The sequence below is a fragment of the Penicillium lagena genome, assembly GCF_028827675.1.
Source record: "Penicillium lagena strain IBT 129212 chromosome Unknown utg000005l_segment0_segment0, whole genome shotgun sequence".
NCBI classification, from domain to species: domain Eukaryota; kingdom Fungi; phylum Ascomycota; class Eurotiomycetes; order Eurotiales; family Aspergillaceae; genus Penicillium; species Penicillium lagena.
Genome location: NW_026623226.1, coordinates 76,470 through 92,959, shown reverse-complemented (window position 1 = coordinate 92,959; position 16,490 = coordinate 76,470). Strand labels below are relative to the sequence as shown.

Here is a 16,490-nt window from a genome sequence, read left to right as displayed (position 1 = left end):
CATCACAGATCCGCCACATGGAATCAGCCCGACAGATAGAGTGGAGTACTAAGAAGCACACGAAATTTTTAAGGGTCTTGCAGGACTAAATTTTATCAAAAAGTTGTAGTTCGCTCTCTGTGTCGTATTTTTCCCCCTTGTTTATTTCGACCGACTAGGTCAACACAACAGAAATGTCTACCCAGCAGCTTACTGTTCCAAACTTCTTCGTCCAAGTGCTATCAGAGGCATACATTCGACTGCGGGTCGGTGATTGGTTGGTGCTTCTTTTTATCACAGCAGCCTTCGGATTTTACCTTGGAGATGGAAAGCTGTGGTTCATACCAGATCCTCATACATATATCATGTATGTTGCGCCGCAGAAGTCAGGTGAACTTAGGATTCCACTAAAGCGGACCCGTGACATCGGGCAGAGGTTGCAAGAAAAGGTAAGAGATTTTGATAAGGTTTCAAAAGGCCGTGTCGATTTGACATTTTGAACAAGGAAACGGATATTGCTATCTTCTGGGCCTCACAATCAGGAGTCTCGGAACAGTTTGCTGAGAGATTATCTCGAGACTGGCGGTCTCGCTTGGCTCTCAAATCCCTGACCTCGGATTTGGGTGACTATGAGCCTGAGTACCTGGCGACGTTTCCCAGGGACAAGCTTGCCGTCTTTCTGATGTCTACGTACGGGGAAGGAGACCCGCCGGACAATGCAATCAGTTTCTGCAGTGGGCTCGAGAAAATGCACAAGAATGGAACCAGGCTAGAAAGTCTTCGATATTGCGCCATGGGAATGGGAAACAAGAACTACAAGCACTACAACCAGGTGATCAAAGTAGGTCGTCCAAATTTGAATCAAAATGCATCGGAACTAAAGTAACTCATTATCTCCAAGGTCCTGGATAACACTCTGAGGAATCTTGGAGCTCATCGGATTGGCCCGGTCGGACTCGCAGATGAGAGCCTTGGGGCAACAGAGGATAATTTCATGGAATGGAAAGATGAAATTCTGGAGAGCCTGGGCGGCATATTCACACTGCATGAACGTCAGGTCACCTACGAACCCAGTATCAGTATAACGCATACCAGCGTTGATCCCAGCCTCATTTACCTAGGGGAGCCAAACGAGAACGAGCTCCATGGCATCAAGGATAAATTGACCTACAATTCTCAGAATCTTTATTCTGCGCCTATTTCACAAAGCATAAAGCTATCCAGCGTGACTGACCGCGTCTGTGTCCACCAGGAATTTGACCTCTCTGCGGTCCCCGCGTTGCGCTATCAGACAGGAGACCATCTTGCAGTGTGGCCTATCAATCCTGACCGCGAGGTAAATCGTCTTTTGCGCGTCTTGGATCTTGATGATGAACAGCAACGCCAGCAACCGATCATGCTAGCTGTCCTCGAAGGGTCGGCGTTAAAGTGTGGTCTCCCTTCACCGACCACGCGAGAAGCATTGCTCAAATACTATCTCGAAATCGGTGCTTTGGTCTCGCGCGATTTTCTTCTTATTCTCTCAGAGTATGCGCCAACCAGCGTCGCGAAAGCGGCTCTATTGCGCCTGGGCAACTCCAAAGTCGCTTTCCGCAGGGAAGTTGCTGCTCATTTTCTCTCTGCAGGTAAGATTATGGAAATGGTCGAGCCGAATACGAAATGGACCGGGGTTCCTTTCTCTCTTTTGGTGGAGAGCTTCAACCGTATCCAGCCGCGCAAATACTCCATATCCAGCTCGCCACTAAAACAGCCACGACGACCGTCAATAACTCTGGTCATTAATAGGCAACATATACCGACCCTGCCATCAAGTGAAGACAATATGTTCTTTGGCCTCTCCAGTAACTACCTTCTGGCTCACCATTACAAATGTAGCGGGGCTGGCTCGCTAGGTGACTCACTAGAAGGCCCGCCATACGATCTCCAAGGACCACGACAGAAACTGGACGGTGGAAAGGTTTATGTTCAGGTTAAACGTTCGACTTTCAAGTTACCTCCCAATCTGGCAACTCCAGTCATCATGGTAGCGGCCGGCACCGGTGTCGCTCCCTTTCGTGGCTTTATGCAGGAACGCAGTCGCCTTGCTGAGTTGGGGAAGCCGGTGGGTAAAATGATTCTCTTCTTTGGTTGCCGTAACGGTACAACAGACTATCTCTATCGAGAAGAGTGGCAGGATTACGAAGCCCGTTTGGGGGACAGGTTCAGGATAGTGCCTGCGTTCTCGCGTGTACAGGGTCAACGAAAGTGTTACGTTCAAGACGTGCTTTTCGAGCAGAAGGACATCATTCTTCCTCTAATTCTTGATCAGAGTGCAGCGTTCTACATTTGCGGCTCAGCGGTGATGGCAAAAGAAGTCAGATCACGGTTACTAGAGATAATAGCCAGGGCCAACAGACAAAGCCTAGAGGAGGCTGATAAAATCATAATGGGAAAGATGAAAAAGGCTGGACTTTACCATGAGGATGTGTGGAGCTAAGGATGTTAGAATCTGTGGTGGATTCATGAAATACACCGATATGCGAACAACCCAGGAATGCCGCTTCTAGTCAGACGGCAAAAAACGATCACTTTCCTACTTACCCTTCCCTTTGCTCAAGTAAATAGCAGAATTTGCTTCCCGGTGTGCTGAATAATGAATAAACATCATAATAAGCTAGGTTGCTCGCTTTTCAGCTCCGCCACATTTTTATGCAACAATTTCTTTTCGCTTTTTCAAAGCCCTTTTATGATTCCCAATATATCTACTTCGAGCGCATCTAGAGCGCCTGAAGAAATATCAGATATCGCTGACTGAGTATTTCGGGACATTCTTCAGCCAGCTGATGGCCATAGTGGAATTCTGCGTAGGTCACGTTCTCCGCCACTCGCTCCATCTGCTTTTTCACCTCAGCGCCGATAAAGCTCCGCGCTCCGACGGCCAGCACCGGCATGGCCAATTTAGTCTGCGCTGCCTCGTTGTTCTGCCGAACATTTGTTTCTGTCGCGCGGTAGATGTTGCACATGCTCCGAACGCCGCCGGGCTGAGAGTACTTGTTCACGTACTCGTCGATCGCATCGTCGTCGATGTTGGTCGGATCGTATGCTTCATTCTTGATGAACCATGTGAAGTACTCGCGCTCTCGCCCCATGAGCAGCATCTCCGGCACGTCACGGACATAGTAGAAGCTGACGTGCCATAGATGTGTTTCGGGGCTATCCGAGCGGAATTGAGCCCAGTCCTCAAGTCCGAAGCCGGGAAGGAGCATCTCCTGGAAGATAAGACTTAGCACTCGGTGGGGATGGCGCACGGCCACTTGGTACGCAGCGGCTGCTCCCCAGTCCTCACCGGCAAGGTGGAAAGTCCGATGACCCAGCGCAGTCATTAGCTCGGCGAGGTCCTCCGCCACCGTGCCCATGTCGTAACCACCATCCGGGTGGCTGCTGTCACCGACTCCGCGCAAGTCTGGTACGACCACGGTGAAGGATGATGTCAGATATGGAATGACCTTTCGCCAGTAGTAGCTGGTCTTGGGGATCTGTTTTGCATCCGTCAGCGTCTCTGAAAGGGAACAAATGTTGCGAGTCTATTCGTATAATTCTCTTACCCCATGCTGAAGCAGCAATGCTGGACCGCTTCCCGCGGTGTAGTAATGGATTCGAACACCCGTCGGTAGACGAATTCTTCCGTGCTCAACGGGGTTCTTTGCATGGTCCAAGATTGTGATTCCCATCGTGGGATGAATATTATGATGATCCTTTTTGACCAGAAATTCGATTTGTCTGAAGAACCACCTAGACAGGAGTCAAATGACAACCATTCATTCTGCGAAATTCGCCTATGTAGCGCCATAAGCCCTTTACCTCCGTCTCATATATACCTCTATAGAAAATTTCTATGCGCCACTGATGGCCAATACTCCATACCGGATGTGTCACTAACGCATGAGCAAGGGGTAGCTCCACCGCTCCTAGTCCCCGAAGTGTCCAATCCTAGCAAGTGCTTAGTTATGGTTTGCCAAAAGCTCCTCTTAATGAGTCGAGAGATCGGTCGATCTCATTCTCGAGCCGGTCTGCCTTTTTTCCTTGCTCGGCTTTTTAGCTTTTAAGCGAATATTGGTACGGACCAGTCGGCATTGATTTGAGAATCCGCCGCCCTCATTGGCCAGGACGTATAGGTCCACCCCCAACTTGCGGGTCAAGAGTCTCCCCTGGCTTTTTTCCCAAGAATGCGGATATAGTTTCTAGGCCGTTTCTGGGGCGACTTGACCAACTGGACGGACTTGAGAGTTTAGTTTGCAAGATGGTGATACCGTATCCTACGATGACGGATATAAATACACAGCCGTGGACTATATCCTCTATATGCACACGCTAAGATTCTGCTTTTCGTGTCCCATTTCTCTGCGCCGTCCAGTACCTACTCATGAACATGGTATTCACGCCGTGGAAAAGCTTTCCCGGTTGGCTTGTTCTCTGGGCCCTTAACCTCTTCTCTGGAATCGCCCTCATCTATGAGGGTTACAACCAGGGAGTTATGGGCTCTGTGAACTCGATACCCGGATACATTGACACGATGCAGATCGGGACCAACGGGAAAGTTACCAACGTCACGAAGCAAGGAGGAATCGTCGCTGTTTACTACTTTGGCGCCATGTTCGGCTGCTTTATCGGTGGTCGTCTGGCGGACCGATCCGGCCGCAAGCTTGCTATTATCGTGGGAAGTCTATTCGCAATCGTGGGAGGATCACTGCAGGCCGGGGCTCTGAACAGCGATATGATCCTCTGCGCTAGAGTAATTGCGGGATTCGGTGTTGGTTTCATCAACACGGTTTGAAGATCTTTTCTTTTTATCTTGTTATTCTCTCCGGCAAAGCGGACTCGCTAACGGGTGCGATCAGGTCACCCCTGCCTGGGTTTCTGAATTGGCCGTGGCCCATACTCGAGGAGCCTCATTTGCCTTGGTGTAAGTCCAAGGTGACGAAATCCTCCCTGTTCTTATTCACTGACCCGGCCATGGTAGATTCTGCGCCAATTATATCGGCATCACCATTGCCTACTGGCTTGGCTACGGCTTGAAAAATCATTCAACATCCTTCCGGTGGCGTTTCCCACTGGCTTGCCAAGTGGTTCCTACCGTTATTCTACTCCTGACTGTGTGGTTCCTCCCAGAATCGCCGCGATGGCTCATGACCAAAGGAAGACGCAGCGAGGCAGTCGAGATTCTGGCCAAGATCCGTGGGGACGTTCCGCTGGAAGATCCCGGCCTGATGGCTGAGATCGAACAACTGGACGCCACTGTTGAATCGTCAAACCACAAACGCTACCGTTTGTGTAATGTCACCTTTGGTCGTCACTCCGGCAAGCTTCACTTGGGAAGGAGAGTCACGCTGGCAGTCGGCATCATGTTAATGATGGAATGGACTGGCATCCTAGCCATCACCGTCTACGCAGGTACGATTTTTAGTCAAGCCGGGTATGATAGCAATAAGGCCGGATGGCTATCCGGCTTGGTCAACTCGATCGGCATCCCCGCCACGATTGCAGGCATCTTCACAATTGACCGGTTTGGACGGCGCATCTCCATGTATTTTGGGTTCTCCATCCAGAGCGTAGCGCTGTTCCTCTCCGCTGGCTTGGGCCGCCTGGGACAGCTCAACCCAGACAGCGCCGCCGCGTACGGCGCTGCGTCGGTGAGCATGGTCTTCATATTCACCTTCTTCTTTGCACAGACCGTCTTGATGATCGCGTTCTTCTATCCGACGGAAATTTGGCCCCAGGAGATTCGAGCGCTTGGAAACAGCTATGCAGTGTTCGGATGGGCAGTGGGTTGCGGTATCACGGTATGGCTGAATCACGAACCGCACCCCGAATCTCATTCTAATCCTGTCACACAGACTCTCGTGATTCCAAGCATGTTTGCCAGTCTTCAGTGGAAGACCCTCATGGTTTTTGCGTCGTTAAACATCGCCTGCCTGCCGTTAGTCTACTTGTTCTTTCCAGAAACTAACGGCCGCACCCTTGAAGAAATCAACCTCCTGTTCATGGCCGAGCACCCCCTGGTTTTTGCCAACGAAAAAGTCTTTGCGGACCGACTTGCTCAAGCTGGAAACGATATTGCTGAAGCAGAAAGACAACTGGCGGCCGAATTGGATGCGTCTGAGAAGGAGGTGGTTCCTGTGTGAGAGCAGCGATACGATTCCTGTATGTAAGTATTGCGAGTGCGACGCTGACCTAAAAAGTTAGGCTTGACTGCTACCTCACAGAAGCACATGGCCCTTCACTGTATTTACTCTAGAGGACGTTTAAAACAGCAAGGTCAAGGGGCCTATGTATAAATACGTCGCTGACATCTAGTTCAAGGACTCCTGAGTTTTAGCTAGTCAGTAGGGCTCACGTGGGCAGAGTATATGCAATAACAAGTGTAAGCCAACCAAGCTCCGTTGGCCACGTGGATTTCATGGCAAAATTTCTCAAAGCTTAGAGGGAAAGCCCCCGATGTATGGGATTATAATGTGGTCATGATGCACTTGTTGGCCAACTAATTGCTGAAAGTGATACTACGGTGAGCCCGCTCTGCTCAGCAGTCAACCACATCCTTCTGCGGTCCACAGTAAACTTCTGAAGAGCTGCGCTACGCTGGGATGTCAGTGCCTGCCAAGTAAAAGAACTGCAAGGCTTTCGATACCGAGAGACAGTGTTATGTGAGTCGATGCGCATCAGTCCTGGTGTCGGTCTGCTTGTCGGGCGAATTGTGCAGCATGGAGGGCTGGGCTCAATTTGTTTGGCAGGAGAAAACAATTGTTGGCATGAACCCGTCTGGATGTGTAAAAGTATATGAGCTTGGCCATTTTTGTCTATTGTTTTGAACCAATTGGGTCTCGCAGAAAAAACGAGTGAATGTCTGGTTGTATTTGGGTTTGGACAGCGACATATTGCGACTCATAATTCTCAATTGATTTCTCGTTCAAAAGAAATAGAGTAGTTCGTTGGAGAAGTAGGTACTCAAAGTCTGGAGTGAGAAAAGTAAAGCAGGAGGCTATATCCTGCAGAGTATCGATTGCGATCAAACATAAACTGCATATATATTGGAGCGGGATAATAGGGCGCACAATGGCATGTCAGGTCAGAACTGACAGACCGACAGGAGAACCGGGGTGGAATTCGGCCAGCACGGGGCCGAGTGCACCAACCGAGTAGCATAATGAAGCAATTGAACGTTGTATATTCTCTTCTGTATATTGAGCATGTGTATGATGATAGAATATAGGATACAGTAGGGATATAGTAGTTCCTTCCTCCAACCATGTCGACGCCCTGTCTGTAAGGCCAGAATATATCACGTGGCAGCCGAGCGCCAGCCCGGCTGCAATGTGTATGCCTGTACAATCACTGACAAATACTCACAGCGGTTAGGTATCCGTCTCGATATCCGGTTCCGACCCGTCAAATCACCAGCCCCGACCTTCTTCATACACCTGCACAGCGAGAACTTCGTTTTATCTTTCGAAAAGAGCGCATTCCGTGCAGGTTTCCGTTGCATCAGACCGGCGCAGCTGTCTCTTATTACCTCATGAGTCAGGCGATTGGCCCTTCCCAATCGGGCACTCGCATGTCTAGGAGAAAATTAAGGCCCAGTCCGTTCCGCAACTGTGATAATGAAACTCGACCATTTCTATTTCATTTAGATTCCACGCTTTCTCGTTTGAGTGCCTACCTTTTGTCAAACGTGTTTCGCGACCGCAATTCACTGGCTAGTCTCCAGCACATCTGCTGGAGAGCAGTTTCAAATATTCACTCGTGAACTGAAGAGGTATTTCTATTGTTTGTTTCTTTTTTTCTTTTCTTTTTTTAAAAGAATTTAGTTGGTTTATCAGTACTGATGGAAGAGATATATCTTTGAAAGGGGGGGAATTATGTAGATACCTTTAGACACTCACTGTATTCAACTACTAGCGATTAATATAAACGAATGGCGACCCGGATGTATCGATGGGATAGGTAATCACAGCGAACCATTTCACAACTCGAAGAAATATGTATCAGAATTGAAATTACACTTTCTTCCCGATGTTGAAGGAAATCGAAAAGATATGACATTAGAAACCAATGGAGCCCGCAGATTGGAGAGAAATTGAAAGCACATTCTTGACAGTAGCGATTAATTAACTAAGTAGGGGGCAAATGCGGGGAGATGATAGGGACACAAAATATTGTATTAGGGACACGACAATCACGTAATCTTCGAGTTACAGAACTAAAAATGTCAGGTGATGGGAATCATGATTATCCAACAACATTGTAGAGGCCCCCCTGTACATATATATTCACGAGAACTGTGGATCTACCTTGCACACAATGAATTTCTAGTCTATTGCGGAGCAATCAAGCTATTCCATTGATATCCAGCCACTTTGGCGAATGGGCTTTAGTTACCCAAATTGGGGGAGATAGGGGGGTAAATAGGAGGCCAGAGGTGGCGGATATCTTCCACCTTGAGCCCCTGATCCCGTTACTAGGGCCTAAGGAACGGAAACGGGATGAGATAGGGCAATAGTGAGGGAGAGCCTAGTCAAAAGCGGAAGAAGGCTCCTCCAAAGTAAACATGTGGTGAAGTTGGGGCATATTTCTCACCAACAGCCTCCAGTGTAGAAGAGCGTGTTCAACCCGCTAAACATATCCGTTGAAGCTGAACATGGATGTTGAACTTGGTACAGTAACTCATTGATTTGCGACAATGAGAATGTAGATCCAATTTTGCCACCCGCTTTCGTTGGTTGATAAACACCTTGTCAATATTGCCCTGGTGGCGGTTCCTGTTATAGCTGACATGCTTTTGTCATGTCAACCCTATCTGTCCCTCATGTTCATGCTACTGTTCGCACGCGAAATTGATTCTATCCTGTTGTTCTTCTCTGTTACCACAATGTCTGTTGTTTAAAACTGTTGATCAACCGCTCTTTGGTTTTCGGAGGGTAGACATGAACAAACAAGTACGATAGGTTACATCTAGCTACGCTACTTCTCTAGTGATACTTCCCCGTTGATGCTCCCCTAGCGCTACCACTTAGTGTTATTAAATTTTTAACCCTACGTTTTCTTTGTTTGTACGCCCGTCTGAACGCTAACATTCGTGGTTTCTATCCTGTTGGTTTGGTTATAAACACTCTCATCTATTTGTCCGAGTTGTATGTCGCAGCTATTTTAGGATGCGCGTAGAAGCTATTATTAGGTGAGTAGGATATGATCTATAGTATCCTGTTGGACTTTACATCATAGAGTATTTGTGACCACACTTGATGAGATCTTAACGGGACTGCGCATGACGGGACCGCGGTCGACAGGTCTGCGCTTGACGGGACCGCGTTTGGCCTCACTGCGTTTGAAGACTGCGTTTGAAGACTACGTTTGACAGGTGACACAGGACATAGACTGTTGTGGATAAGTAGAGACTCTTCTTCGGTCTCTTCTTCCCTTTCTCAACTTGGATCTCCCGTCGACTACGTACTCAAATTGAATTCTTTATTGATTTTCTTTCTTGATCTGACATCCGGTCACAGTATTTGTAGATGAGCTCTATCTTCGAGGTTGTTACGTCACTTTGTTGATAGGCAATCTACCCTCATCATCCCACACGGTTGACAGTGCTATTTCGTTTTCTCGAGTCGAAGGCTCCTAAGTTCACTGAAACGCGGTACTCACATATAGCCCACTTACTCTAAATGTCCATTGAACTGTCAAAGTAGGTCTTTGAAGTAGAGACTCTAATGCCGTTGTTGAAGGTCTATGGGACGCAAATTCGCATCAACACAGTCTGCCACTAAGTTGGCAAAGGTTGTATTACTGAATTTGACTTGGCAAGTAATGGCTGTAAATTTCCGTTTCAATAATATTGAAACATGGAGCCGCAAAGTACTTGTCAAATCTTGACCTGAAATAAAGCTTGATATTTTCAAGGAAATTACAAATACTAGTTTTGTAACCACCTGTCTTAAATAGAGATCACTGTAGTTTCGTGGACCCCTGGGGCCCATACAAAATTAGATGTAAATTACCGACAAGAAGTGTGCTTTCAGTGCAACTGTGGCCCATGGCTCATAAAGAAAGGGGCTGTGAATCTATGATAGAAAATCAGCTTGGCTAATCTCTATAAATACCTTCATTGGCTTCTATTTTGTGATATCACACATCTATCCATAGAAAAGCCTACTATTGAATACTAGTTGAAAAGGTTATCCTCCTTCTTGGTTAGGAGATAGCAGTCTAGGATTCGCTTAGGAGACAATCGAATTAACTAGGCTCGGGGCGAGGCTCTGGTAGCTCTGGGGAAGGCGCTGTTAGTCAATCTAACCTAGACCCATTTTCAGGGCTATTGGAAACTCACCTGCTGGGAGAGACTGTAACTAAATATCCCGTTTGGAAAGCATGTAAATAATAATAACTATCGCCAAATAGAATCTAGTCGCCAAAGGCACATAGGCCCAGGACCTGAAACACTCTCACTGCCTCACACACACCAGGCGTCAGCCATGTCTTTAGGCGGCCCGCACTCTGGTCAACCAGGGGTGTTGGATCGACTCAGGCAGCCATTTTCTTTATTTTATTCCCCTCAAAGCCGACTGAAGGAAAATCCTGCTACCCTAGTTCTAGGTTGTAAGAGGAGTTGAAAGCCATGCGTGTCCTAGGCACTTTGATCGGTCTGCTGACTGGGACGAAACTCCTGGCCCCCGCGCTGGCCATCGAGTTGGACATCACGAATGAGGGTAAGCGCGATCCTCGAACTCATCTATCCTCCCTTTCCCCCACGTCTCTTCTTTTGGCTGATCACTCCGGCGATGGATGATAGATTCGGTCAAGAATGCAGCAAGTATAGCAACGTGGGGCGCAATGTCTTATTACATTGGCAACGAAACGGGCCAGACCCCCGGCGTCATCCCTAATAAATGGTACGAAGGCTCGGTGCTATTTCTGTGCGCCATCTACTACTGGCATTTCACGGGCGACGCCACCTACAACGAGGAAGTCCGCCTCGGACTCGAGTGGCAATCCGGGGATAGCGACTTCCTGCCTGGAAACTGGTCGCAGTATATGGGCAATGACGACCAGTCGTTCTGGGGGGTTGCTGCCATGACGGCCGCCGAGCTGAACCTCACCGACTACGGCCAGTACTCGTGGCTGTCGCTTGCGCAGGGCGTGTTCAACACCCAGACCCAGGACCCGAGTCACTCGGGCTGGGATGATACGTCGTGCGGCGGCGGCGTGCGCTGGCAGCAGCACAACATCATGAAAGGGTATACCATGAAGAATGCCATCTCGAATGGACTGTTGTTCCAGATTTCGGCTCGTCTCTACCGCTACACAAATGAACCGGACTATGCCACTTGGGCAGAGAAGATTTGGGACTGGTCGAATGAGTACTTGATCAACAACCAGACCTGGGAAATCGCCGATTCGGTCAATACTACGCAGGATTGCAAGGTGAAGGGCATGGGTGAAAATTCATACAACTATTCCTCGTTTCTCATGGGGTTGGCCTATATGTATAACCATGTGCGTTCCATCCCTATCTGCTTCACTCGCTTCTTTGATTGATGATGGCCCGAACCAACGTACCGCATTAGACCACAGGCGCTGCCCAGGCGAAATGGGAGGCAGCCATCTACGGGCTTGCCAACAAGACGCTGAATGAATTCTTCCCTACTAAGTATGGCAATGTTGAATACGAGCCGTCCTGCGATCCGTTCCCCACACAATGCTACGACGCAAACAACCTCTTGTTCAAGGGGCACACCTCCTCCTGGCTCGGCTTCACCGCTCTGTTGGTCCCGCAGATCTACGAGGATATCATGACTCGGCTCCAGGCGACCGCCAAGGCCGCTGCCGCTGCCTGTACCGGGCCCGGGCAAGACGGCAATCAGTGCGGAAGTGCGTGGTACCAGAGCAAGTATGACGGCCGCACCGGCATGGAGGAGCAGATCTCGGCTGCCGATCTCTTCTCCGTCAACATGATTCCGTTCATCCGTGTCACACCCCAGAAATACCTGGCGCCGTTGACCTCGACGACCGGTGGCTCTAGTACCAGTAACCCGAACGCGGGAATGAATGATAATACGTATGGAGAGCAGTTCGCGCCCATCACCACGGGAGATCGAGCCGGCGCGGGCATTCTGACTGCTACTTTTCTGGCCGGTTGGATTGGCGGCGTGTTTTGGCTGTTGATGAAATAGTGAAATCGTTTGGCACGAGTGATTTTTCCTTTCTTTATTGTCGGGTATTCAATATTATGAATGTTACATAGTTGGTCTATTAATTGATTGATTTACTTCCTTCTCTCACCGTCCTTACTTTCTTTCCTCCCATTTGTCTCACACATTCTCTGCATCTAGTTTTGGGATTCAATAAGGATGGCCTGGGTCTAGATCGTACAGGACAAGCGTATGAGGAAGGCTTTGGCCTAGAGTCAATAAGTCGTGGAGGCCTTTCTCTTTGAATTGGATTCCCTTTTTACCCCCTTTCCCCTCCACGTAGTCCGCCTGCCTGCCTGCGATCAGCCTCTCCTTCTAGTGAACGACACTATTTTCCCGCAACTGATTAGCTACTGTATATTGGCCCGTGACTGATCCCCACCTGGAACCCGAATTCGCGTCACCAAACGATATAGAGGTCATATTTAACACACTGTGCACACGATGCTTGAGGTTCCATACAGAAGAAAGGTGCCGAGCCCACTAATAGTAGTAGCCCATCCTCAGCCTCACCATCTGGTGACTTTATGGGAGCTAAATGTTGGATGATTCCAGAAGACAAACTACTTGAAACCAGCCGAATTTGTCCTACTCGTCAGGTATTTATCGTATCTACAGAATCACCGTGTGAAATATCGAAGACACAACTTAGATCATCCAACTCTTGACAGAGCTCCTACAATAAGATGGAGTGGTACTTTCTTCTCTTTAGTTACTGACGGTAGAGAGTGGGAGATTCTACGCAGCAACACAGACCCAGTCAAAAATTACAAGGACCTACTCGAAGATCATGTAAATAACCGGGCCTTCCGTATTGGTAATAAAAAATATTGAGCTTGAAATTGGGATACAGGCACGTGATTTGGCAATACTTAACCGTAAAACCAAAGAGTGTTGTATTGTAAAAGTATGAGTGAAGCACACAATTAAATACAGATGTTCGATCATGTGACTGCACGTGATCTGTAAGAGTTCTGTAAGGAGATTCCTGACCTCACATCACTAATTGAAAAGATTACGTAAGTCGTTGTGTCCCTAACAAGGTTGTTGTGTCCCTATGAATTCCGTACCAAGTTAACTCCCCGTAGCTCGGGTCAAAGGAGTTTCCACGAAATTTGTCCCAGAACACTATGATCGGGGAGGTTCTATTCATGTTCTTCGGCCATAGCCCTATCCAACTTGCATGTTCCGCAAAGTAACAACCAGCTGAATGTCTGCAGACCCGCTGAGCATGACGGCAACGTCCCCAGATGGTGTGGATGGAGCAAGCGGAAGTTCTCAGCCTATCAAACGACGCCGAGTGACTTATGCATGCGATCTGTGTCGCTCCAAGAAGAATCGCTGCGACGGGGGAGACCATCTTGTGGGCCTTGTCGCGAGCGGAACCAAACATGTATCTACACCGGGCAAAGAGCCCGGATTTCGGTTACCCAAGAGTGAGCAGCCACGGGTTAGGGTGTTAGCATATCAGGGCTAATAATAGGTTGCAGATATGTTGATGACCTGAAACGTCGAAACCAGATGTTGGAGTGCCGGCTGACGGCCCTGCGGAGCAGTGACGCCTTCAATCAGTACGTGAGTACGTTCTTGTCGGATGACAGATGTCTGATCTTGATTCAGGAGAACCAGTGGACAGCAATCCCCTTCAACTACACAGCTGCAAGACGGAGCAGCCGCGGAGTCAACTATAAATGGTATGGAGAAATCTGACGAAAGGTCAACTGAATATTTTGGGGAGTCATCTACATTCGACTTCTTAGCAAAGGTCGGCTCGCCAGACAAGAACCTATCCCAAAGGTCAACAGCTGCCGTTCCAGAAGTAAACCCTTCACTCACGACTTCGTCGCCCTCGGATATGGTCTTTGAAGGTCTGCGTGGAGGTGGCAGAACTGATGACAGCTTCGAGCTCCCGCATCGCTCGGTGGCTGACCGACTCGTCGATGCTTACTTCAAGCATCGACACCCACTTAACACCTATCTCCATGAAGGGGACTTTCGGCGACGGTACCACCGTCTGTGGCTCAGCCAAGATAGCGGTGGAGAGGAAGCAAATGCACAAAATCTGGCCTGGTTCGGTTTGGTAAATCTCGTTTTGATGTTCGGAAGTGAAGATGCGCCGGGAGCCAGTAGGCCACCGATTGAGCGATCACGATACTTCAAGCGTGCAAAGACTCTTATTTTTTCTTGCATCTTGCAGACCGGTACGATTGAGCTTGTCCAGGCGCTGCTCCTGATGGGCCAGTACTTGCATGGGTCCCTGGAGCTGGAAAATAGCTGGACCGTCGTCGGCCTTGCCATTCGTTCTGCTCAGGGTCTCGGGCTTCACCTCGACCCTGCGAGTTTTACCACAAATGTGGTCAAGCAAGAGATCCGAAAACGTGTATGGTGGGGATGCTTCGTGATCGATCGAGTTCTTAGCACGAAAGTCGGGAGGCCACCCACAATCCAGGACGGCCCTGCAATCCAGATCGGGTTTCCTTTGGCAATCGATGACGAGTACCTTGCCGATGCTTACCAGCCCCCTGAGATTCCATCCAAGCTGGAATATTTTAGTCAGGTTATTGTGCAGTGCCGACTGATCGAGAAGATCTTGGATACACTCTACAGTTGGGGGAGCGCCTCACATCGTTCCAAGCGTAAGTCAGTAACCGCTAATACACCGCAGCTTTTAGCACGAATGATCGAGCTGGATGGAGAACTTATTGCGTGGCAGAATGCCCTGCCTCGGCACCTAAGACCGGGTATCCAGAGCCAAGAGTGGCATTTTGACCGACAGAGGAACGTCTTGCTGATGCGGTATTGTCTTCCTTTGATGTATTGTCCACAGCTGCTAATTGGAAAAGCTTCCTTCACGCTCGCCTCCTTATTCATCGGCAGACACTGCTCTTCTATGTCAGCAGGAATCGCGAATCTGATTCGTTGCAGAAGGAAATAATGCAGGCCTGCCTCAAGAGATGTGTCACGGCTGCGCACGAATCAATCACCCAAATGCGCCTCCTGCACAAACACAACTTGCTCTCTTCGTTCTGGCATAACTCACATTGTATGTTCGGCTTTGAGTTTCCCAATTTATTCATGTTGGCTGAAAAAAAGAAAACCAGATGTCTTCGCCGCTCTCGGCGTTCTTCTCGTCTATCAGACGATAGTAGATCCATACACTAAAGCAGATATTGGTCTTGCCGCCTCGGTCAACATCGATGATGCCATCCGCCAAGGTATGGAGAACCTTGAGCGGGTGGGTGGTCACATGCATCCTTTAGCTTCGCGATATGTCCAATTCTTTCAAAAGCTGCAATCCCGGCTATGGACTATGTCCAGCACATCTGCGAATCCACACCGTACTGGAACAGTAGAGAGCACAGATCCAAATCTGGCTACTTCTGTGTCCATGGTTGAAATACAGCAAGGTTTAGAATACCAAGCGCAATTGCGATCGCTTACCCACGATGATCCTGGTATCCAAGACGAACTCCGACGTGCTGGAGAAGCAGCGTTCCTGACGCCCGGACTCAGATTCGAGGATGAATCTGAACTCATTGAAAATGTTCTTCTTGACCAGGCAGGGTGGACCAATTTATTCGATGAATGGACTCGTCTGTAGTTCCCTCTCTACTTTAACTATCCATAATTTTGTCTGGTTTATTCATCCCTCCTTCACTCTTCCATTCCTACTTTGTGTTTATATTTGAGTTATTCTTATCGTAATGTTGGTGACGGTAAGGCTACCCTCTCGGGAAGCGATCGGCTCTGAGCTAGCTCTGAGCGCTCTCTGAGCGCTCTCTGAGCGACCTCTGAGCGGGACCCGAGCAACCTGAGCGCTCACCCCGTCTCTCACCCCTCTTCCGCTCTCATCGTGCCTCTGGTCCTTCTCCTGCTCCGATGCTAACCGCTCTACTGCTTTTGGATGTTCCTAGGAGTCCAGATCGAAATGACGTTTTGCCATCTCGCTAGTAACTTTAATCCTCTTCTTCGTGAGAAACTCGATTTTCTGAAATCTATCTCAGAAATTAAACAACCCCTCATTTTTACGATCTATCCTTTGCACTGCCGAAATAGACAACTCTTCTTCAGCCCTCGCTACGTAAAACCAATATGGAAATTCTCTTTTCTGTCGTCGTGGCCAGTATCCAAACATCCGGTACCTGCGACCACACTTGATGGTATCTTAACGGGACTGCGCATGACGGGACCGCGCTCGACGGGTCTGCGCTTGACGGGACCGCGTTTGGCATCACTGCGTTTGAAGACTGCGTTTGACAGGTGACACAGGACATAGAATGTTGCAGATAA

At 48.8% G+C, this 16,490-nt stretch overlaps 5 protein-coding genes across 5 annotated transcripts; 4 read left to right on the top strand and 1 right to left on the bottom strand.

The window, feature by feature from the left end:
* Window positions 1-173: 173 nt before the first annotated feature.
* Window positions 174-2,455, top strand: N7510_006684 (NADPH cytochrome P450 oxidoreductase family protein; the record flags this gene model as incomplete). Its single annotated transcript, XM_056978609.1, has 3 exons — window positions 174-428; window positions 485-820; window positions 881-2,455. The coding sequence occupies 3 exons, from the start codon at window positions 174-176 to the stop codon at window positions 2,453-2,455; spliced, it is 2,166 nt and encodes a 721-aa protein (XP_056831652.1).
* A 280-nt stretch (window positions 2,456-2,735) lies between these two features.
* Window positions 2,736-3,689, bottom strand: N7510_006683 (alpha/beta fold hydrolase; the record flags this gene model as incomplete). The annotated part of the gene is made up of 2 exons (XM_056978608.1): window positions 2,736-3,494; window positions 3,564-3,689. 2 exons carry the CDS (start codon window positions 3,687-3,689, stop codon window positions 2,736-2,738), a joined length of 885 nt encoding a protein of 294 aa, XP_056831651.1.
* Window positions 3,690-4,387: 698 nt separating this feature from the next.
* On the top strand, window positions 4,388-6,140 carry N7510_006682 (uncharacterized protein; the record flags this gene model as incomplete). The annotated part of the gene is made up of 3 exons (XM_056978607.1): window positions 4,388-4,786; window positions 4,857-4,921; window positions 4,979-6,140. 3 exons carry the CDS (start codon window positions 4,388-4,390, stop codon window positions 6,138-6,140), a joined length of 1,626 nt encoding a protein of 541 aa, XP_056831650.1.
* Window positions 6,141-10,627: 4,487 nt separating this feature from the next.
* N7510_006681 (glycoside hydrolase family 76 protein) lies at window positions 10,628-12,182 on the top strand (the record flags this gene model as incomplete). Its single annotated transcript, XM_056978606.1, has 3 exons — window positions 10,628-10,718; window positions 10,802-11,505; window positions 11,577-12,182. The coding sequence occupies 3 exons, from the start codon at window positions 10,628-10,630 to the stop codon at window positions 12,180-12,182; spliced, it is 1,401 nt and encodes a 466-aa protein (XP_056831649.1).
* A 1,228-nt stretch (window positions 12,183-13,410) lies between these two features.
* Window positions 13,411-15,801, top strand: N7510_006680 (uncharacterized protein; the record flags this gene model as incomplete). The annotated part of the gene is made up of 5 exons (XM_056978605.1): window positions 13,411-13,625; window positions 13,691-13,771; window positions 13,821-14,996; window positions 15,044-15,243; window positions 15,302-15,801. 5 exons carry the CDS (start codon window positions 13,411-13,413, stop codon window positions 15,799-15,801), a joined length of 2,172 nt encoding a protein of 723 aa, XP_056831648.1.
* Window positions 15,802-16,490: the final 689 nt, after the last annotated feature.